Source organism: Boleophthalmus pectinirostris, unplaced genomic scaffold (assembly GCF_026225935.1).
Source record: "Boleophthalmus pectinirostris isolate CB_2022bp ecotype Guang Dong unplaced genomic scaffold, ASM2622593v1 HiC_scaffold_9, whole genome shotgun sequence".
Taxonomy (NCBI): domain Eukaryota; kingdom Metazoa; phylum Chordata; class Actinopteri; order Gobiiformes; family Gobiidae; genus Boleophthalmus; species Boleophthalmus pectinirostris.
Window position 1 is genome coordinate 16,738,290 of NW_026571541.1, and position 22,167 is coordinate 16,760,456.

Genomic DNA, 22,167 nt, shown 5'->3' on the forward strand with positions numbered 1-22,167 from the left:
CACAGCTGCTGAGAGGGTAGCATTGAGCAGATTTTGCATGTTTTCATGTGTCTGGGTATGCTTCCGCTGGGCAGTCTAGTGTCCCCCATCAACCCAAAACACAATAGGTGAGATCCCTCAGCTGTTGCAGGTGGGATGCCTCAGGTAGTGTGCATGTGTAGGTAAGATCAGCAATGATCAGAGGAGACAAGAAGTACTTCAGAGGATGACCTGGACTTTTTGTACTTTGTACATTTAAGTAGATTTTTCGATATCTATACTTTATTTGAGTATTACATTTTCTGGTGAGTTTAATTTTTTTTTTTTTTTACTTGTGTATGCAATCCCTCAGTCATCCAGGGACAATCCATAGCAAAAGAAAAATTCATTTCAGTCAACTGGACAGAATTTTTACAGTGACGATATTTCGCTGCTCATACAGTGGCTTCTTTAGGTTTTTTTTTATTTTTTAAACATAAATATATGTAATTTACCAGAGTATGTTTTGTGTCATTCACACATGTCTGAGTAGCCCTTTATTATTGGGCTAGCTACATCTCCAATGTACAGAAGCCCTGATTGGCAGGGATTGATTTTTTTTGCACCAACAACCAAAAAAAAAAAAAAAAAAAAAGAAATTATCAGATACCTAAATACCAAAATTTAGGGCCAAAAAACTGTGGAAGAATAGCTTACTGCATTAGGCTGTGGGTTAGTGTGTGGGAGGCCAGGGTTTGACACTCACCTGCTCCCAGCTGTGTGTGTATATCCTTTAGTTGAAACAAATCACTTACTTTTGCGTTCTCTTTTATGAGTTATCTGAGAAGTAAGACTGATGCATCTCTGATCACACTACAGGCATATGGCACTGTTTTTCTATTGTACTTTAGTTGTGCTGTTGTATCTTGTTGATGTTCTCCTGTCGAGCTTATGTGGCAAAGGGCTGCACTATCGCGTAAAGGGGTCAGAGTTTGAGTTTTAAGAAAGATGTTTTTTGTCTTTGCTCGTGTTTACCTCATGGAGTGGTGCTGAAAGTGCCTAGTGAAACTTATTTCTTTCCAGGCCCAGGCACCTGGTGCTGCGCAAGGCAAAGGTGCAAGCAGGTGCAGGCAGGTGAGCGGAACTAGGCAGCTTGAGACTTTCTGTGGTGCATTTTGTGCGTTCTCAGGGCAATGGGATTTGTCACAAATTTATCACTAATCTTGGACTTGTGAGAGAGAGAGAGAGAGAGAGAGAGACACAGAGAGAGAGAACGACAAGCAGGGTGTCAGGGGCGAGGGGCTCTGCATTGGTCCTTTCGCCTCCAGTCATCCAACAGTCTGTTTTTTTGTTTTGTTTTGGGGTTTTTTAGGAAAAAAAATAATAATAATAAAAAATGAGTTGTTGGTGCAAAAAAAATTTTCATATAGTGGTAGTTTTCAGTTAACCGCTACCTTTTACCATTAGTTCAGTAGAGATTACCAATTCCAGGACTGAAGTCATCCAGTTCCACTTACACTTCTAGTGAAGGAGTACAGAGGTTAAAAACACAATGGAGCGCTTCCTATATTGCTCTATCACAAGGCAGAGTAGAGTGTTTTTGTGTGAGAGAAGAACTCCTAGCGCCTAAACATGCAGAGTTTGTGTGTGAAACATGTGTGAATGAAACAAAACAAATTAAACTTTTTATTCTTTCCCTACTAAACTCACAGAATCACACACTGTGTGCCTGTGGACAGAGATATAAAGCAAATAGACTTCAGACTGTGGCATGAACACACAAAGAAAAGGCAGAGAGAGAAGAAGATTGTTATAACACAACAGTTTGTAATTTTCCTCAGTATTACATAGTGGCCCTTTACATTTTAAGTACTGAAGAAGTATACTAAGCTGAAAGAAACTGCTTGTGGTAAAATACAGTGTGTCTGTAATTTTCACGTAAATCTGATGCTAAAACAGTCTGATGGTTGTTATGGTTACAATACAGAGCTTCATTTCATTACTGTCAACTTTTACAATGTGTATCAGTTCATCACAGCACTTCTAGTTTATTTTACAGGGACATGTATAGGACCATTAATCAAACAGTGAAGAGATGCTTTGTACGTAGACTATAGCCCTCAGAGCTAATTTCCATCTCCAGTCGATGAGACATACAAAAACATAGAATAAACAAAATCATAAAACAATGCTATGCACTGTCTCTCAGTTCCCATGTGAACACTGAGTTTTATTTTATGTGTCTATGCGTCATTGGCAGCTAATTATCTTTAATTTGGTGGAGTTTGCATGTTCTCCCACTGTTAAAAATAAAAGACAGTTAATGAATTACTTAATGACAAAAAGACTCCACATATCTGACTGTATGTCCCTGTGATTTTTTCTGATATGACCTTTATGCTGCTGCTTAGACTATGACTGTTTATTACATATGTGCTGCACTGAATGTCATTGTTGTGCTTGCACTTTTGTTAATGCATCTAAACTATGCAGTGTTTGTTGCTCTAAATGTAAGTTTGTTGTTTACTATAACAATTAAAATAAAATGTTGAATCTTGAATCTATAAAATTAAAATGTCTTGTCACTATATTTCGACTCTGCCTCAGTTTGTCCCATAGAAGAAATGAAATGATACAAGACATGGTGGCAGTCAAACTGCCAAGCTATTGATGCCAGTGTGCTATTCTGTGGCTTTAAAGTTTTGATATAGTCCTTCTTATATATGTCAGAGGTACACATTGATGAATAATGTTTATGTGTTATCCCCTTGATGAGTTAATATTTATCAATCACAACCATTGCCACTTTGACATCTGAATATAAGAAAGTACAAAAAATGACTTGGTCTGAGACAACATATTTGTGGAGACATTTTACAGTCAAAAACACTCTCCAGTAAAACAAAAGAAAAATGCAGCGCCTGTCTTTGAATTCATCAATGTCAGCATTCCATGCTGCATTTTTCTGTTGAATTACTGAAGAACTGTAGTTACTGGAAATTTCACATTAAGATTTCTCAAAAATGAGATAGAGTTGAGCCATAAAATGTTGTCACCAATAAAATCAGCGTAAGAAGGTGTTTTTGTTCTTAACTCAATTTGGACAAAATGCTGGAAGGTTTCCATCAGGAATTTATGGGAATATAGAGGCATTAATGGTTATTAATGTCTATATATTATCTATTAATGGCAAACAGATTAATTTACATTTATGAAGGTTATATCTCAACAAGATGTGATGAATAGTAACATAACATCCTGAATTTATACAAATACATACATTTCACAATCACAGTCAAGAGTAACAGCATCGGGGGGGCGGCAGTAGCTCAGTTGGTAAAGCATTCGCCCACTGATCTGAAGGTTGGCAGTTTGAATCCCGCTTTCAACATAAACATCACAGGTTGAGTGGTCAGATCCACTGACCCACAGGTTGGCTGGTGTGATTCCAGCTCCCACAGATGAATGCTGCCGTTGTGTCCTTGGGCAAGACACTTAATCCACCTTGCCCACAGTGTCTGCGTACACTGGTGTGTGAATGTGTGTGTGAATGGGTGAGCGGTTCCTTGTTGTAAAGCGCTTTGAGTGCTATAGAAAAATGTGACCATTTACCATCGAAAAAGCTGTCACCTCCCGATGTGACTTCTAGGGCTTGATGAGGAAGAAGTCCAGGCCAACAAGCAATGCATTAAAACTCAAAGTGAGGATCATATAAAACAAATGGTAACCTGTCAAACAAAACCAGCATAGAACCAAGTGAAACAGTGAATCTAAACAGGAGTAGTCTGGTTACAACTGAAGTCACTGAGACTGGACAAAGTGCAGAAACACTGCCAAACGTAAACAAGATAATGTAGCCATAAAACACAAAAACAATTCTTTGCATAATTTCACAAGGTTAATTGATAAAAAGGGGGGATTCTTTGTATTTATTGTATGATTGGGGTTATATTTAGAGATAGACCAATATATTGGTTCTATTTTGATTATACAGAGCAGTCAACAGTATAGATGGTAATGGAGTTTCAAACAATATATTTTGTGGGAAAAGATAAATATCTGTCTTATATCGGTCAAAACTATTGGCAGAGCTTGTTTTGGATGGCTGTTCAGAATTCTAGAATACCGACATCGGCCATGAACATACCGCACTCATTTTGGTTGAGCTGTAGCTATATTACCCATACATTGTTCAAATACATTATAAATAATTCTTTTTTTTTCCATATAAATAATAAAATTGCTTATGTTCCCATGGGCAATTTGCTGAAAATTTACCAGGAATTTTCCACCCTTTTGCAATCCTATAGTGCGTGTATATCTCATGTTGCAAGTGAGCACTGAGAATTCAATACACTGTGATTCCTACAGCTAACTTAAGATAACTTTAGAACATGTGAACAAACTTTGCATCTTATCAAAAGTAGTAGCCTATATCTCTTAGATCCCAGGGGACGCTTGCATCACTGGCGCTTAATAAATAGTATAAATTAAAGAGACAGAGCAGAGATATTTCCTCTCATAGTGGCAGTTCTCCTGTGTTGACATGCCCAAAATGGCTGTGACACATAATCTTGTTGCTGCTGCATAAGACTTCCCTTGGCATTGCAGCTATGGTTACAGGCAGTCTAATCTAATAATATTAGTTGTGACAGATGAGATGAGATGTAAGGTAATGTGTCCTGGCCCCACTGGGACTGCAAAGTCACTCCATAATTAACATATGTTATAATGTGTTATTTAGCAAAACACCAAGTTTCATAACAGCAACCAGCAACTCTTCTAAAATACTAGCTTTATGTGTATACTGAATTTAAATCAGTTGGTTATGCAACAATTTCCCCAGACTGAATGGGGGTGTATTTACTTTGTCTCCATATGTGTCAGAATGAACAGCACTGCACACACAAATATCTATGAGGTGAGGCAGAGAGCACCCAGGACACAGGGAGGATTAGTGCAGCCCATGTATGATCACTGCTCTTTCTCATGTTTCTGAATATGAATCATCCTTTAGAAACTCCAGGAGTCCCACTGGATTGGCCCCTCTCCTGTGAGCTCTCTCACTCATCTTCTGAGGGGGACCACCTCAGTTAGTTGGTAAATGTTTAATGGGCTTCACTCTGCACTCTGTCAGTGGGAGAGGGTGACAGAAAGTGCACAGGGCTGATGTTGTATTCATCTAGAACCTCCATGCTGTGACATAGGACTTCCCAGAGTGCAGTGGGAGTTCAAAAAGATTGGAAAAATAACAAGGCTCCACCAAATTGAATTACGCAAGTGATGATTTGTGAGCCCTTGCCTGAATATAGTGCATATTTTCATATGTACTATACTATATAGACTATATTATAACATGATGTGTATAGAATTAGAAATATTATTCATGTCTGTAGATAAAACAGTACAGTTAGATATTTCTGACAATGAGAGTAATATATATAATACATATCTAAAGCCTTTAAATTTTACTTACTTACATTATGGCAGATTTAACTTGCAACGTATATTACATGGTATATATTTTGTTGCTATCATCTAAATTTGTGTAAAAGAAGCCATACCACATCATGTGCTGACCCCTGGTCAGCAAAAACAAGTCTCCCAAAGACGTGTGACTTCAAATTACCATTACATGCCCCGGGTGGACCTCCTAATCATGGGACCGGTGCAGGAAAGAACCCCGGATAAGCTCTTTATCAGTAGTTGCCTGTGTCATAGGAATGTTGCCCTCTCACCTCTTTTCTCTGAGTTTCTCAAATTTTTTTCAGGTGGAAAAGTGGTCAAAGAAATGTGTTGGCCACAAGAGGGCGCTACAGGTCAGCAAGAATAGTCTGGATAAAAGTTTCAGCTACAGATACCTTGTTATGGTAAAACTGGTGACTCCATAGTAATATTAATTACTAGCAAAGCATAATGAGCACAGTAAGTACAGAATCTGCATTTTCCGAACCAGATGTTAAGCAGCCTCCCTCTCTGAGACTGAGAAAACTATATATCTATTATATTCCAAGATACTATGAGTATTCTCTCCCATCTTGGTTTAAGAGGGGTTAAACAGTTTGCTGTATACAGCATTACTGTATGTCTAAGTGGCTTATAGTTGATTGGCTTTGCATACCCTATTTTAAATATTGCTTTGGTGACCTCTAGAGGTATACTATTTACATTACAAATATTCTTGTATTTTATTTATTCATTTATTTAATAGGGACAGTGCATATTAATGAACATCTACAACACTGCAGTGTAAATATGCCAGATTATAGCAAGAATGAGAATTTCCATCTGTAGTCCCTAGGCAGGTAACACCACAAAGGGACTACAGATGGAAATTCGCATTCTTGCTATAATCTGTCATATTTACACTGCAGTGTTGTAGATATTCATTAATATGCACTGTCCTTATTAAATAAATAAACAAATAAATAAATAAATATTTGTAATGTAAACAGTATACCTCTACAGAAGGTGCACTTACTTTTCTGGCAGAGGGTCCACTTCCTGCTCATCTAGAGAGGTTATTGCTTTATATAGAATATTCCACAGCAAGTCATTATACTTGTATATCTCCATGGAGATGGAGACTAGCAGGTGGCTTAACCAGGTCAAGTTGCAGATTACATCTGTCGAGAGGTGGCCCAGCTCACATTGAGATTGCATGTTTTTCAAGCAATAAAAACATACTGTGAAACATTTGAGGTAAAGCAATAACCTCTCCATGGCAGGTAGATGACAGATCCTCCTCCAGAAAAGTTACATAGTGCACCAGAAAAAAATCACTGAGAAAAGATGAGTCAGCTAATAATGAGGGGACATTGGGTTAAGATACACTACATTCTTCGTAGACTCGGAATCAAGTTTTTAGTTTGACTGTGGAGTCTTGAAAATTCACACACACACATCCTTTATACAACATAGTGCTGTCCCTGTCAGTGGGCGAATTCTATTATCTTTTATTTTTGTATTTTGAAATGAGCAGGAGACATGTTGTAGTAATTGTATGTCTTACAGTGCATGTAAAATATGCCTCTCTCTATCTATGTCTCTATCTAACAAAAAGCAAAAACACAAAGATGAGGTCATGTATTTGGGGTGCAATATTTCTTGGCAGCAGTATTTTCAACCCTAATATGCAGCTGTGTTACAACATGCTTAAAGTAATTATAGAAAAGGATAATGTAATGTATTGTAGGTAATGTAATTCAATGGTTAATATCACTGTTATATTATTTGTCATTAAACACATTTTGAAGAAAATCTTTAGAAATAAAATATCTTCCAGTATATACTCTCCCAAAGTATATTTTTTGTACACTACACATGTACTAACAAACCTTTGGAAAAAATAATGTACACATATAGTATCGCTGAAGAACTGCAAAAAAAAGGTCCAGTCAAAGGTTGAAAGACTGGTACAATCATGATGATAAACATAGACAAACAAAAAGTTCACATTTATCTGTGTTCCTGATGTACTTGGACATGTTCACAAACACTTCAGAAGCCAGTCAAACATGCAGAGATATACATACATAATCACTAATGTCATGAGTCCACAACAAATGGACCAGGGTCTAATTATCATTTGTGAAAATTATAATTTTTTTGACATACAGTATTTGTCATTGTTAATCACTTACAAACTCCAGACAATGGCACTAAAAAGTATACATGGCATACACAGTATTAGGCTATTGCTTTCAGTTTAGAAAGTTCTGTGGTATGAACCGCAGTACTAAATGTACTAAATGCACACTTGATGGCTGATGCACCATTCTGTCCGGTAGATGCCATAGACCCTTACACAGCATTACATTTCCTGCAGCATAAAAGCACATGGTCTGTGACCTCTGAACTTAACATTAGAGGGGCAATGGTGTTTGATAGAACTACAAGTAGCCTTCAGTATTGTGTGATATTTCAGACAATGGTTATTGTGTGGAGTTGTTGTCCAACTCAATGATAAGACTCAGGTAAAAACAATGTGTTGAATTGAATGATAAAATCATAATTGAGAGCAGTGGAAGAATATGTTGTTCAGGCAACAATTGAGATATTAAATGTATCCAGCCACTGCCAACAGAACACATGCTCAGTAATTTAAAACACATGATTTATCAAGCTGTTCAGAAAGCCATTACGAGCAGATTAAACAAGAAAGCAACATACTTTCATGTTTCTCAGTTGGTCATTACTTTGACCTGGTCAATAGCAGGCCACTGTCTGATAAGAAATTCAAATACACAAGCATCCTCCTCAAACTATACTGCAAACATCTGGGACCTCGGCTACAGCACAACTTTTTCCACACTAGGTTGAAGTGTGTGTCACAAATGAATAAGGGGGGTCACACGTGTTAACATGGCTTTTCCAAATACTGACAGAGACCTCTGGCCTGCTGCTCTTTTGAACCTGTTAAGCTGTTAGGGACATCTTTTATTGGGAAACAAGAGACCCAAGATCAAGAACATTATATAAAAAGAAGATTATGGTGTTTGCTTACACGATTTCAGCTCACCACCTAACCCTAACCAATAACCATCACCAAATGCATTGCTGAAAATCCTGTATTAGTAATGTCACAGTAATTTCACAATTATGCACCAAATATTCAACCAGAGAAGCTCATAAGACATAGTAGCCTTGGGTCAACACAAAGTCTGCCTAAATGGTGAAGGCTTTATTGGTTTATTTGATAGGGATGGTGCATATTAATGAACATTTGAACAGTGTGAATATGATAGATTACAGCAACAACCTCATTTCCATCTGGAACAAAATCTGATGCTAAAGCAAAGAGGACATTTAATATTTAATCATTCAATAAAGTGCATCCAAACAAAAAGAGCTGCATGATATGGGTAAAGAATGCGATAAATGTGTTTAATATTGCAATAATTATGTTATTGGGCTATTTCAAATTCAATTATTTACTAATAAAACTGTGTATCAACAAAAACAAAATAAAGATAAAAAACATGGCTTAATTTAGGCCTAAAATATGATGTTGTAATATTGAGAATATTAAACCTAACACACAAACACAAATAAGCATGAAAGAAAAATATGTCAACAATAGTTTGGCCTCATGTAAGTGGATATTATTTCCAAACTGCCCTATTCCTGTCAATCACCTCCCACAGAGGGGCCCCAAGTCATAACTGAACAGTGAGTGTGTGGAGATGTGAAGCCAAAGCTGTGTGTGTCTACAGATTCCTCAAAGCCTACCAGCTAACTGTGACTTTTAACAAGCAACCTCACCTCTCCACATCTTTTCAGCAAACTTAGACAACAGAGAAGACGCCACAACCCAGCAATTCTTTAGGAAAAAACAGTGTTATATTGAAAACTGACATTTGTCCTTCGGTCACACTGAATTATAGTTAGATACAATCTAGTCAAAACTAGTGCTGTCATGCGATTAAAAAAATTTAGAGATTAATTAATTATGATCTGTAATTAATTAATCTAATTAATCTCATTTTAATCTCACCTAAAAAATGCTGAGAAAAGCCTTCAAGTTGAGGTATTTTCATTTAAATTCATTATTACATTATTGTGGCAGATCAAAAGACTGATATAGAACAAAAAAAGTGACTTTATAAAGTCATTTATTGTTTAACAAATCTCTCCAAATTGACTGTTGAGCCCAAGTCTCCATGAATAAGAAATCTGAACATAATAACTTTTGTCTACTTAAAGACAATAAAAAGTCCAGTCTTTCCTTAACCATATTAAAATATTATTGATAGAGAAATGCTTTATATATGAGATCACTGGTTTTAGTCCTTGTTTTAGTCCTGGTTTAGCCCTGGTTTAGTCCTGGACTGGGTTAGTCCCGGTTTTAGTCTTGGTGTTAGTTCTGGTTTAGAGGCGCACAGGAGGAAGAGCGGTTTACGCCGCGTACGCGAGAAAACGTACGCGGCGCACGGGAGCACGTCGGTGTCCGCGCAGTAACTACGGAAAGAAACGTGGTCCGCGCGTTCTCAGGTTAATGACGATGATGAAGGTGTGTGTTTGTTTGTGTTTGTGTGTGTTTGTGTGTGTTTGTGTGCATGTCCCCTCATGTGGCAGGTCACTATAGGACAGTAGTGCAGACATCATGAGTCTATGCAGGTTGTTTTCACCAGTGACATTTAAGTTGTAGTCGATTTTATATTTGTTATTTTCTTTTATATTTCACGTCGGGAGAATAATTTCCAAGACACGAATGTGTTTTTACCTGTGCGCTGCTGCCTCTGTTCTACTGGCTCTTCCACCTCGTCCATTGTGCGACTGACGCCGCAAACGTTAACATGACGTTTGCATCGCTCTTACTGCGCGCGTTTTGTTGTGGGTTTCCGGCATTGAGTGGAATTACCGAAATAAAAAAATAATCAATGTGTTTTTTGTGTGTGTGTGTGTGTTGTTGTCCCAACAACACATAAAACAGATTTTATAATAAAGCAACTCGCATACAGAAACAGTAAAGTTAGAGATTAAAAATGAGATTAACGCGATTAAAAAACATAACGCGCTAAATATGACTGTAATTAATTAATCGCAATTAACGCGATAATTTGACACCCCTAGTCAAAACAACACAACTTTTGCCTCAGAAAACAAATCATTCATATTCATCTAGAGAGGAGAAAAATCACCCACAGATAACAGCCATATTGTGTTTGTTTGTAAATACTGTGTTGCCCAGATGTTTAAACAATGACGACAGAGGCTACAAAACTAGGCATCATTACCTGCACCTTGAAACAACTTACAAATACAAATAAAATACATGCCCATTCGCACATGCACCAAGCAGCCACTTTTTTACTACGGAGCCACCCCTTAGTTGTGTGCCATAAATATATATGAAATTTGACACTGCACTGAGTTGTCTCTAAAAATGCTATTGTTTATTCTCTCTGTGAGGCACATTACACCAGCAGCTTTGTAAGTTTGGGAGTCAAAACACATATGGTATGATTTAAAGCTGGTCTGGTTTCTCATTTTTATAGTTTCTGCTTCATGAACACAGTTTGTCAATGAATGGTTATGAATATAAGGTCTGTGACAGTTAATGGGAAAAGAGTACGCAAACTAAGCAAAAGAACAAGACAGTCAACATAACTGACCCATGCAAGGATAAAGTAGAAGAAATGTCTGCACGGATTTGATATACGGTTAGAGTACAATAAATCTGCAATAAGTAATTTACAAGGAATAGTGAAGACAAATAAATCAGATAACTATGGGTATTTATTCTAGACTTGTTTTTTGATAATCAAAAACCTAATTCTGCGGTGGTCTACAAGTGTGTTCCAGTTATTCTTTCAAAGAGCCCTGGTTATTTCAGGGTTGAGTTTCAGCACATTACAGGGGGCGGGGGCGACCAGAGAACCGAGGGCTAAAGCTTAGACTTTCAGATGTCTCTCATCCCTGACCGTCTCACACAGTGGACTTACCTTAACGTTTCATCTGGAGAAATACTTAACACAAGTGGATCACATAACTGCACTTTTCATAATTTAAGGTAAGAAATAGGAAAAATAATGTTAAGCCATTTACTTTCCATAAGTATATGAAAGCATCATACAAGTACTGCTTGTAATTCATAGTATTTTGATTTATACTGGTTTGTACTGTTACATAGTTTGTAAATGTTAGTTTGTCTTACAGGTTTTTCATATGTTTTTTGTTCTGTCTGTGTGATTGTTGTCAGACATCAGTATTCAGACATTAAGACATCAGACAATCGTAGCAGTTTTTGTTTGTTGTCAAAAAATACATAATCTTACACAATACATAATCTTAATAACAGGACATATACACACAGAATGTTGGAATCTGATTTTCACATAAATATGATCGAGTGCTAGCTATTTGGGATATATGGTAAATATATCTTGAACATGAAAGTTATTGCACATGTCTGATGTCTGTTTGAGTCCAGGTGGAATTCATATGTGCTTGCCCTGTCTAAGATGAGTGAGAGAGCCTCATACCTATGGGGGGGGATGTTGAGGACTCTGCTCGTGCTGCTGACCGCATGCTCCACAACAGAGGGAGGACGCTGTCCTAAGTCCTGCTCCTGCCATGTCCCCAACGAAGTTCACTGCACCTTCAAATACCTGAGCGCAGTCCCTGAGCACATCCTGCCAACAGTGGAAAAGATGAACCTTGGGTAAGCTGCAGCTTTCTCTTGTTACTGTAATCACAAAATACAAGACTCATCTATCTTTATTTGACAGCATTGGCAACTTTTCTAAAGCTAACTATACAATTCCCAAAAATACTGAAAATAGGCTACATAGAAATTGTTAAATCTATAACCTACGGATCCACTAGCAACTTAGATTCTGCTGTAGATCAGGCCAGTATCCAAGCACTTTTCCTTCTAGAGTGACCTCCTCAGGTCTATTTGATATTTAAAAAATTATTCCACTGTGTTTAATGTGTTTAGGTACAACAGCATAATGATGTTAAAAGAAAATGACTTGACTGGACTCAAGAAGTTGGAGTTATTGATGCTGCATAGTAACACCATCCATAACATTGAAGATGGAGCTTTCAAAGATTTAAAATCCCTACAGGTAAGAAATAGTACCATCCTATATATATATATATATATATATATATATATATATATATTATATATATATATATATATATATATATATATATATATATATATATATATATATATAGATAGATAGATAGATAGATAGATAGATATATATATATATATATATATATATATATATATATATATATATATAGATAGATAGATAGATAGATAGATAGATAGATAGATATAGATATAGATATAGATATATATATAGATATATAAAACCAGACTGTTCCTTTACAGGTTCTAAAGATGTCCTACAATAAACTAAAGAAAATCAACAAAGAGACATTCACAGGACTAAAAAGTGTCATAAGACTTCACTTGGACCACAACCACCTAGAGTTTATTCATCCAAATGCGTTCTATGGCCTATCCAGTCTACAGTTGGTAAACCTGGAAGGAAACTACCTTCAGCAGATTCACCCAGACACATTTATTACACTGAGGTATAACCAGCTGTTTGCAGTCTCCTCTGTGAAGACCGTCCACTTGTCAGACAACCTCCTCTCCAGCCTCCCTGCAGACATTTTCCCTTCCTCTGTCCAGCTAGAGAATCTATTCCTCCATGGCAACCCTTGGAGTTGTGATTGTCATATGGCATGGTTCACAAAATGGAGGATCATGAATGTTGGTGAGGTTTTTGTTTTATTTGTCACAAAAAGCACAAAGCTTAGAAATGTTATGTAGCAAACACTTGTGGCTATCTTATTTGTGCAACAGAAGAGGCAAACTCAAAACATGGCCAATTATTTGCATGACAAACATAAAAACACAGATAATATTCCCTTTAAGAATGATCCCATGCTCCAAGAAGATGACCGAGTATAACTTCTCTTTTCTCAGGTATTTTGAAGTGCAAGCGTGATCGGAGAGGACAGCTTTGTCCAGTTTGTCAAAATCCTTCCATCCATCACAACAAACCCCTATCTCTTATCTCAAGCGATGCCTTCATCTGCACCAGACCTACAATCCAAGCCCATCTTAAGCACAAAAATATTACTGTGGATGAAGGAGAGTATGTTCAACTTTGGCCCAGAGACTTTATAGCACCTTTAGGCTCAATTCAAATTGACCTTAAAGATCATTTCCACAATGAAGGCAGATTATCCTGCACTGTCCAGAGGCCCTCAGCTTCTGAAAACTTGACCCTGGCCTCAGGAGGAGATGGCTCTTACCACATCACTGTTACCATGACAACTTACTTGATCTGTAATGTTGATCATGAGCATATGCAGCAACTTTGGCAGATCTTGGCCATTTACAGTGAGTCTCCAATGCAGCTGAGAAGAGGTCAAATGACAGCCCAAAGCCCAGAAATAAAGTATAGGTACAGTCAGATAAAACCTATGCACGAAGAGGATGATTTTCACACAAATATTGAAGCTGTGGTCCAAGCTAGTCCTGCCCTGCTGATGCAGCCAGAGATTAATTTACAGCTAGATCGCACAGTTACCACCTTCTCCACACTGCATGTCAAATACCAGTCTGTGGTCAGTTTGCGGGTGGACAATACAAAAACTAACAGAGACGGCTACTCTTGGACCATGATCAAGCGTGATAATCAGACCAAGACTCAGCACACTGCAGTTACAGGTAGGTTTAACATAAAATAAACCAATAAAATGTCGTGTCTCAACAGAACTGGAAGGGGAAATTTAAACTGTATGCCATCAGCTCAAATTTATAATAATAACATTTTAAAAATCTAGTTTATTTTAAAAGTTTATTTTATATTTATTTTCAACACAGGTGGAGTTGCCCAATTCAGCTGTCAAGTTGTTGGTGAGCCTAAACCAATAATGGAGTGGATTTTACCAGATGGAAATAAGGTGCGAGCTCCTTACAGCAGTGAGGACAAGAGGCTCCTGATCTCTGCGGATGGAAAATTGACCATCCGAGGAGTGGATGCCTCTGACATTGGACTGTATCATTGTATTGCTACTAACTACCTGGACGCAGACATTCTCACCTTTAGACTGGCTGTTCTGTCTCCTGATGTTGAAGAAGTTGAGATCAATGGTCTCCAGCTGACAAAGCCACTGGGAGAAAGGCTGTTACTTGAATGTGATGCGTCAGGAAGTCCTAAGCCTTCAATTAAATGGATTCTTCCTGATCACAGCATATTTGAATCACTGCAAGACAAGAAAAAAGTTTATGAAAATGGATCACTAGTGGTAGAGCATCTCACAAAAAGAGATAGAGGGTTTTATAGGTGTTTAGTATCCAATCAATTAGGAGTTGACCTGTTAGTATCACATGTATTGGTGACTGGAGAGGAACATAAAGCAGTAACAGTTTTGGACCAGGATCGGATAGAGATTCTAGACAATAGGGATATTGACAACGTTAATATTGAGAATCCTTCCAGCACATACGAAAAAACAAGTCAAGAATCCAGGACCATCAAGTCAGACCGGCCTTATCCCACGCTTAGATCCAGGAACAGGGAGCACTTGCACAGTAGATTAGGTCATAGAAGAAGAGGTTCTTTCACCAGCAGGAATAGAGTTTTAGATAGGTCATACAAAAAACTGGACCCAGAAAGATTTGCACAATTTATGAATAACATTAAAAAGAAAGGAAGAACACAAGGTGGCTCAAATACAGAGAATGCTAAACCTGCAGAGTCTAGTAATTTTTCTGGCGATGGTGAAATCAGTTCGGGTGAGACTCCAGATGATCTCATTCTTCCTCGGATAATCAAACCAGTTACAACTAAGCCAAAAAGTCAAATCCAATGGACACATGTAACAACAACAGATAAATCAGAAACAAGAACTTTTATTAGTGATGACAAGTATTTTACCACAGATAATTCCAACAAGGAGAAAACTGAATCATATTTTCAACATAGATCTACACAGAGGAACAATCCAGTAACACTTAAATATTTCCCAGAGAGTCAGAGTAAGGCACCATATGTCACAGTTTTACAAAACAAACACTCTCCCACTTTAAATGAACCTACTGAAGTTTATACTTTGGAGAAAACTTCTAATGTAGCCTTTAACATGCACCCAGTTACTTTCCAGCAACTAGAAGATCCAGAAACAGCTACAGGAGCAGCTATTTCATTCACAGCAGATCCTCATGTTACTCCAATGAGAGATGGAACAGGGCCAGTGATGTACACCTCCACAGATCCAGACCACCAGACCACCTTCACCGCTGTGACCACCACAGAGAGGCAACAAGACGAGATCACCTTCCACACCACTCAAACCATCAAATCTCCAAGCCTGCATTCCGGATCCACTATCATATCCAGGCAACACATTCATATTATTCCACATAAAAATGGAAGAGTTGGCGAAGGAGGGGGAAGGAGAAAGTTCTTCCAGGGACGGAGAAGAATTGTCAAGCCGAACAGGATTAAAGATATACAGTCGTTTATCAGTAAAATGAAGCAGACTACAGCAAAGAAGGGTGGCAATTCTACAGTGCCATACACCATTCAAGTAACTACAGGTGAGAAAACTAATTCAAGTATATAAATGCAAATGAAGAGAAAAAACATTTTAAATTAGTTGAGAGAGACTGATTTGACGTTCGTCAAATCAGTTGATGTTCGTTTCTGTTTAAGTATATGTTTTGTTTTTTCTACTTCTTAACCATAATTATTGTACATTCTGACACTGGGGCAGCCAACAGATAAAGATGAAAGTGCTGTATTCATGAGTTTCAGCTTTAGCAATTTGTTAACATCTATGGCAACAGCCCTATTTTTTCATTATTCTAAATGCCATGAATAGATCATGCATCTATTTCTGAATAAATTCTAAATAGCTATTAGCCTACTAAATCTGTCTTTGTTTTGAAATCTTACGTTTTTATACATACTGTATGTTTCCATATGTATGGCCTAACAAATATTGTTTAATTATGCTAGGGAAAATTATTATTATTATTTATTTACATTTACATTATTTACAGATTATTTCAGCTAAAATGATTTAGAGATTTGTAATATGAAATGTATGTGTCATTAAACCTTCAAATGTACTTTTGTTTTCAGAATGTGAGTGTGACAACGATGGGGCAAAAACATCGGTCCGTGATGTGCAGGTTCTGACACCAACCTCCTCTCCCGCTCAGAGACCAACCAGCGTTCAATACGCAAACACTAACAGTGACAATCCTCTGAGAGAGCCCACCCATGCTAGACCCCGGGAACTGCTTTCTACACGAGACTACATCACTTCAGCTGACGCACCTGAATCTGCCCCCACCATCGACCCAGTTCTGATCACAAACCAGGAGGTGTCTGCTACTACTACTAATGGGAGAATGTCTTGGAACAGGCCATTGAGAAGAGAAAATACAGGCAGCTACACTCGGAAACCATCTATCACGCCTACCATTTCCACCACAGCTGAAACAACAACTGCGACTACTACTACAACCCCCGCGGCTGTGCCTATCATCGAGGCAAATGCAATAGCTATACCTAATACAATGTTTACTCCAACCCGCTCGCATGTGAAGGAAAGCTCTGGAGATGAGGATTTTGGAGAATTTTCTGCCGATTTTGAGTTCACTACACATAAACCAAGATATCAAACATATACCACAGCATCATATTATTCAAAATCTTCAACTACAGCGCAAACTCTAGCAGAATCACAGACATTGCCATCACCCCCTACTGTTAAATCTCCTACAGCCATAAATGAAGATGTCATATCTGGTTCTGGAGGACTGCCTGATAATTGGTTCGGTAGAAAAAAACCCACTGGGACAAAAGGCAAACATGGGCGGAGAAGGAAGCCAGTTAGAGGGAGAAGGCCCACCAATAAAGACCATACTCACCAACCAAGAACTACAGTAGCAACAACAACAAAGTTACCCAAAGAGACTACAAAATCGCCAAGTACAAGCTATACTGTGCAAGAATCAGTGTTTACATCAGGTAGATCATCCAAGTTTACTACCCAGGCTCCAAGAACGACTTCAGCTAGAACTTACTCCACAACATTAACACCAACCAGGGCTTTTTACACAACAGTTTTTAATAGAGTTCCAAATAAGACTACTCCAACTCAAAAAGTCACTACATATAGACCACAGATTACAAGACCAACATCAAAAAGTACAATTAGCTCTGGGCAAGGTCACACAAACACACCTGCGTCCTACCAAAGCCATGGCGTATCAAAGGACTCTGTTACAAGCAGCTATAGTCCTACTACTGTGAATACAGTGTCACTTGGGTCTACCTCCATTCTGATGACAAGCAAGCCCAGGATTATTGGAGGCAATGCAGCAAGTTTCACTGTGCTGTCAGACTCAGACGCCTTTCTGCCATGTGAAGCTGTTGGAAACCCTCAACCTACCATCAGCTGGAGACGCTTCTCAACAATTACAGGTATAGATTTTAAACTATAATATTCCATTTTCTTACACTTCCATAGATTAGTATATAAAGTAAATGTAAAACAATATTTTCACTGTATTCAGTTTTTTTTTCTTTTCCAGGAAACACATTCACTATCATGGGGAAAGTAGGGAAATTTGAGGTGCTTGGAAATGGAACATTGCTAATACAAAATACCAACATAAAAGATCGCGGCCAGTATCTCTGTCTAGCTGAAAATAATCAGGGATCAGACAAACTCCTAGTAACCCTGTCTGTAGTGGCTTATCCATCACGCATCTTGGAGCCCAAAACACGAGAGCTTAAATCTCATGCAGGAAATCGAGTGGAAATAAACTGTAAAGCAGAAGGCAGACCCGCTCCAATGATAACCTGGATACTGGCAAACCGGACCCAGGTTAGAGGCCAGAATTCTCAGGGGAGAGTGACTGTGACCGACCATGGCACTTTAGTCATTGAACAGGTCTCTGTGTATGACAGAGGCCACTATAAATGCATTGCCAGTAATCCAGCTGGGGCAGATACTGCCACAGTGAAACTCCAGGTGGTGGCAGCCCCTCCAGGCATATTAGAAGAGAAACGTCAGGTCATCAGCATCTCAGCTACTCAAAGTATATGGCTCCCCTGCACTGGCCATGGCAGCCCCCAGCCCACTATTCACTGGGTTCTATACGACGGCACAGTGATACCACCCAACAGAGGAATCAAAGGTTCTCGGATATCAGTGCACCGCAATGGCACCCTCCATATTAAAGATGCACTGCTGTCAGACAGTGGCAAATACGAGTGTATTGCCACCAGCTCCACTGGCTCAGAGCGCAGAGTGGTGACACTGATGGTGGAGAAGTATGAGACCATGCCCCAAATAATGCAGATATCCCAGCGCCTCACAGAACTCTACTTTGGAGACCAGCTGACCCTGAACTGCACAGCTAAAGGAGAGCCAACCCCGAGGATCATATGGAGGCTACCCTCGAAAGCTGTGGTGGATCACTGGCACAGGTAGGTGACATAATATATTTTGTATTTCTTAAAATTTTATGTAAATTATATATATATATATATATATATATTTTTTTTTTTTTTTTTTTTTTTTTTTTATGGTTAATAATGGACAACCAAAATTTAATAATTTTACATTTCTTTTCTAGGATGGGAAGCAGAATGCAGGTCCTTGAAAATGGTACACTACTAATCAACTCTGTAAGTGATAAAGATGCGGGGGAATATCTCTGTGTGGCAAGAAACACAATTGGTGACGACCTCCAGCTCTTAAGAGTCAGGGTTTCAATGAAGCCAGCCAAGATAGAAACAAAGCTTCATGATAAAAAGCAGGTGACATTTGGGAAGGACCTAAAGGTGGACTGCAAAGCCTCTGGAGCACCAAAGCCAGAGATCTCCTGGGGACTTCCAGATGGAACAGTGGTCAACAGTGTTTACCAGTCTGACAGCAGCAGCACAGGTGGAGGAGGTGGAGGGGGGAGAGCGCGCCGATACACTCTGTTTGACAATGGGACCCTATACCTTAATCAGGTCTGTTAAAACATGAATATATATATATATATATATATATATATATATATATATATATATATATATATATATATATATATATATATATATATATATATATATATATATATATATATAGTATATATATAGTATATATATATATATATATATATATAGTGACAACTTATTTGTTTTTTTCCCTCAGGTTGGTATGTCTGAGGGAGGAGATTACACCTGTTATGCTGAGAACCAGGTGGGGAAAGATGAAATGCATGTGCATATTACTGTGGTGACAGCAGCTCCACATATACACACACCTGTCCAGACACAGGCCCGAGTGAAGCCTGGAGGGAATGTGCGCCTGGACTGCCATGCTGTGGGAGAGCCCAAACCCAAGATCCTCTGGATGTTGCCCTCCAAAGATGTGATAGCTGCATCAAATGAGCGTTACTTAGTGCACGTCAATGGCTCTCTTGATATCAGGGATGTGAAGTTAGGTGATGTTGGGGAGTATATCTGCATGGCTCGCAACCCAGCTGGAGAGAGTAGAAAGTTTTATAAGGTTGAAATAGATGGGAACCTCCCAGTGATCAATGGCTATAATCAAAACAGAACTGTTATTAAAGATGTTGCAGCTAAATACTCCAGAAAACTAATCGACTGTAAGGCTGAAGGTGACCCCACACCTACCATCACATGGATTATGCCTGATAACATTTTCCTGTCTGCTCCTTATTTTGGCAGTAGAATTAATGTCCATCATAATGGCACATTAGAGATAAAAAATGTGAGGCCAACCGATACTGCAGAGTTTATCTGCATAGCGAGGAATGATGGTGGGGAGGCAGTTATGATGGTTCAGCTTCAAGTAACAGGTGCACTGCAGAGGCCTATTTTTAAGAACCCCTTTAATGAACGCATTGTGTCTCACACTGGGAAAACTGTTGTTCTGAACTGCTCTGCCAGTGGACATCCAGCCCCAGAGATCTTCTGGACTTTGCCCAATGGTACAAGATTTCATCAAATACAAGGACGTATCTCCAGGCATCAACTTAGTAATGATGGAAGTTTAGTTATTTACAGTCCACAAAAAGAGGATGCAGGGAAATACAGATGTGGCGCTAAAAATTACATGGGTTACATTGAAAAGTTAGTTTTGCTGGAGGTTGGACAAAAGCCTTATATCTTGACCAGGCCTAGAGGCATGATTCGCAGTGTATCTGGTGAGCCTCTGTTTCTTCACTGCCTGTCAGATGGAAACCCCAGACCCAGCATCTCCTGGATCCTTCCTGGTGGGCACACGCTGGCTCGCCCTCAGGTCTTAGGACGCTATCATCTGCTGGAAAACGGCACTTTGATCATCCAGGACACCACTGCCCACGACAGAGGGAGCTATGTGTGCAGAGCCCAGAACGAGGCAGGGGAGGCTGTGCTCACAGTGCCTGTGCTCATTATCGCATACCCTCCACGGATCACCACAGGACCCCCAGCCTCAGTGCGGGCCATCAGAGGGGCTCCACTGCAGCTGCACTGTGTGGCTGTGGGGATCCCTAAAGCAGAGATCACATGGGAGCTGCCGGATCATTCACTGCTGTCTGCAGCAGAGCAGGGCCGGCCCACAGGCAGTGAGCTGCTCCATCCACAGGGCACACTCATCATACAGAGGCCCACCCTCTCAGACTCTGGCACTTACAAGTGTCTGGCCCAGAACTATCTGGGAACTGATGCCAAGGCCACATATGTGCATGTACTTTGATACATGACACATAAATTCAGACTGTTATAACATTTTTGTATGTTCTGAGTCTTTTACAATGACTTTTAGCATTTCTTTTATCAACAATAATGTATTATTGACTGATAAAGTGATTCTACTAATTCAGAAAAAAATAACAGTTTGTGAAAAAAAAAAAATATCTCCATGAATAAAAATATATTATGCAAAATTACACTGGATATATTCTAAATGTTGTCTTCATGTGAAAAGGAGTGTTTTTCTAAGCTATAGTACTTTAAACCAATCCATTGTGTTGTACACAAAATATGTCAATAATGTTATACATTATGCTACTCTGTAATAATACAGTTTATTGTTTGTAGTATCTACTTTATTGTAATTTGTTTTGACTAAATTGATTATTTGTACACAATTTGTAAACAAGATTTTTATGTTCTTGTAAATTATGTTAGGAAATGCTGGATTTAGCTTTACTTGTCACAGACCCAGTTAAGTTACATTTTGATTATGATCTTGATTATATTAAAAAAAGTAAACATTGCAGTTTTCCAACATTATTTATTGTCATTTTGTACTGGTGTATTGGCCACTTGCTAATTGAAGGGATATGAGGGTTAAAAGGATGTTGTCAGTGTGGAATTAAAGGGCCTCTGTGTGGTACCACTGTCTGTTACTTTAAATAAAGAGTGACCTTAAGAACCCCATGATTAAAACTGTTTAACAGCAACAACCAGTAGTTTACAGGAACTGACAACGCATAAACTCCTCAGACCAAAGACGGAGACAGAGGAGGCAGCCGTGTAATATCTATAAGACGGATATGGGGAAAGAGGGAATTCTCTTCCATAAACTTTGGAATGTGGGCAGCTTGCGTTGTGATTTGACAGAAAACCAGTTGCACATGTGAACTAAAGGACACTCATATGCAAACTAAGCCTTTTATTGTTTACTTAACATGGAAGTCATTATACA

At 38.6% G+C, this 22,167-nt stretch overlaps 1 protein-coding gene across 1 annotated transcript; it reads left to right on the forward strand.

Moving 5' to 3' along the window:
- The first annotated feature begins 57 nt into the window (after positions 1–57).
- Positions 58–21,213, forward strand: igsf10 (immunoglobulin superfamily, member 10). Its single transcript, XM_055166674.1, has 14 exons — positions 58–107; positions 1,042–1,092; positions 11,663–11,725; positions 11,894–12,124; positions 12,404–12,533; positions 12,812–13,202; positions 13,415–14,164; positions 14,321–15,318; positions 15,484–16,039; positions 16,587–17,441; positions 17,772–17,936; positions 18,047–18,947; positions 19,097–19,478; positions 19,663–21,213. Exons 1-14 carry the CDS (start codon positions 58–60, stop codon positions 21,211–21,213), a joined length of 7,074 nt encoding a protein of 2,357 aa, XP_055022649.1.
- The last annotated feature ends 954 nt before the right edge of the window (positions 21,214–22,167 follow it).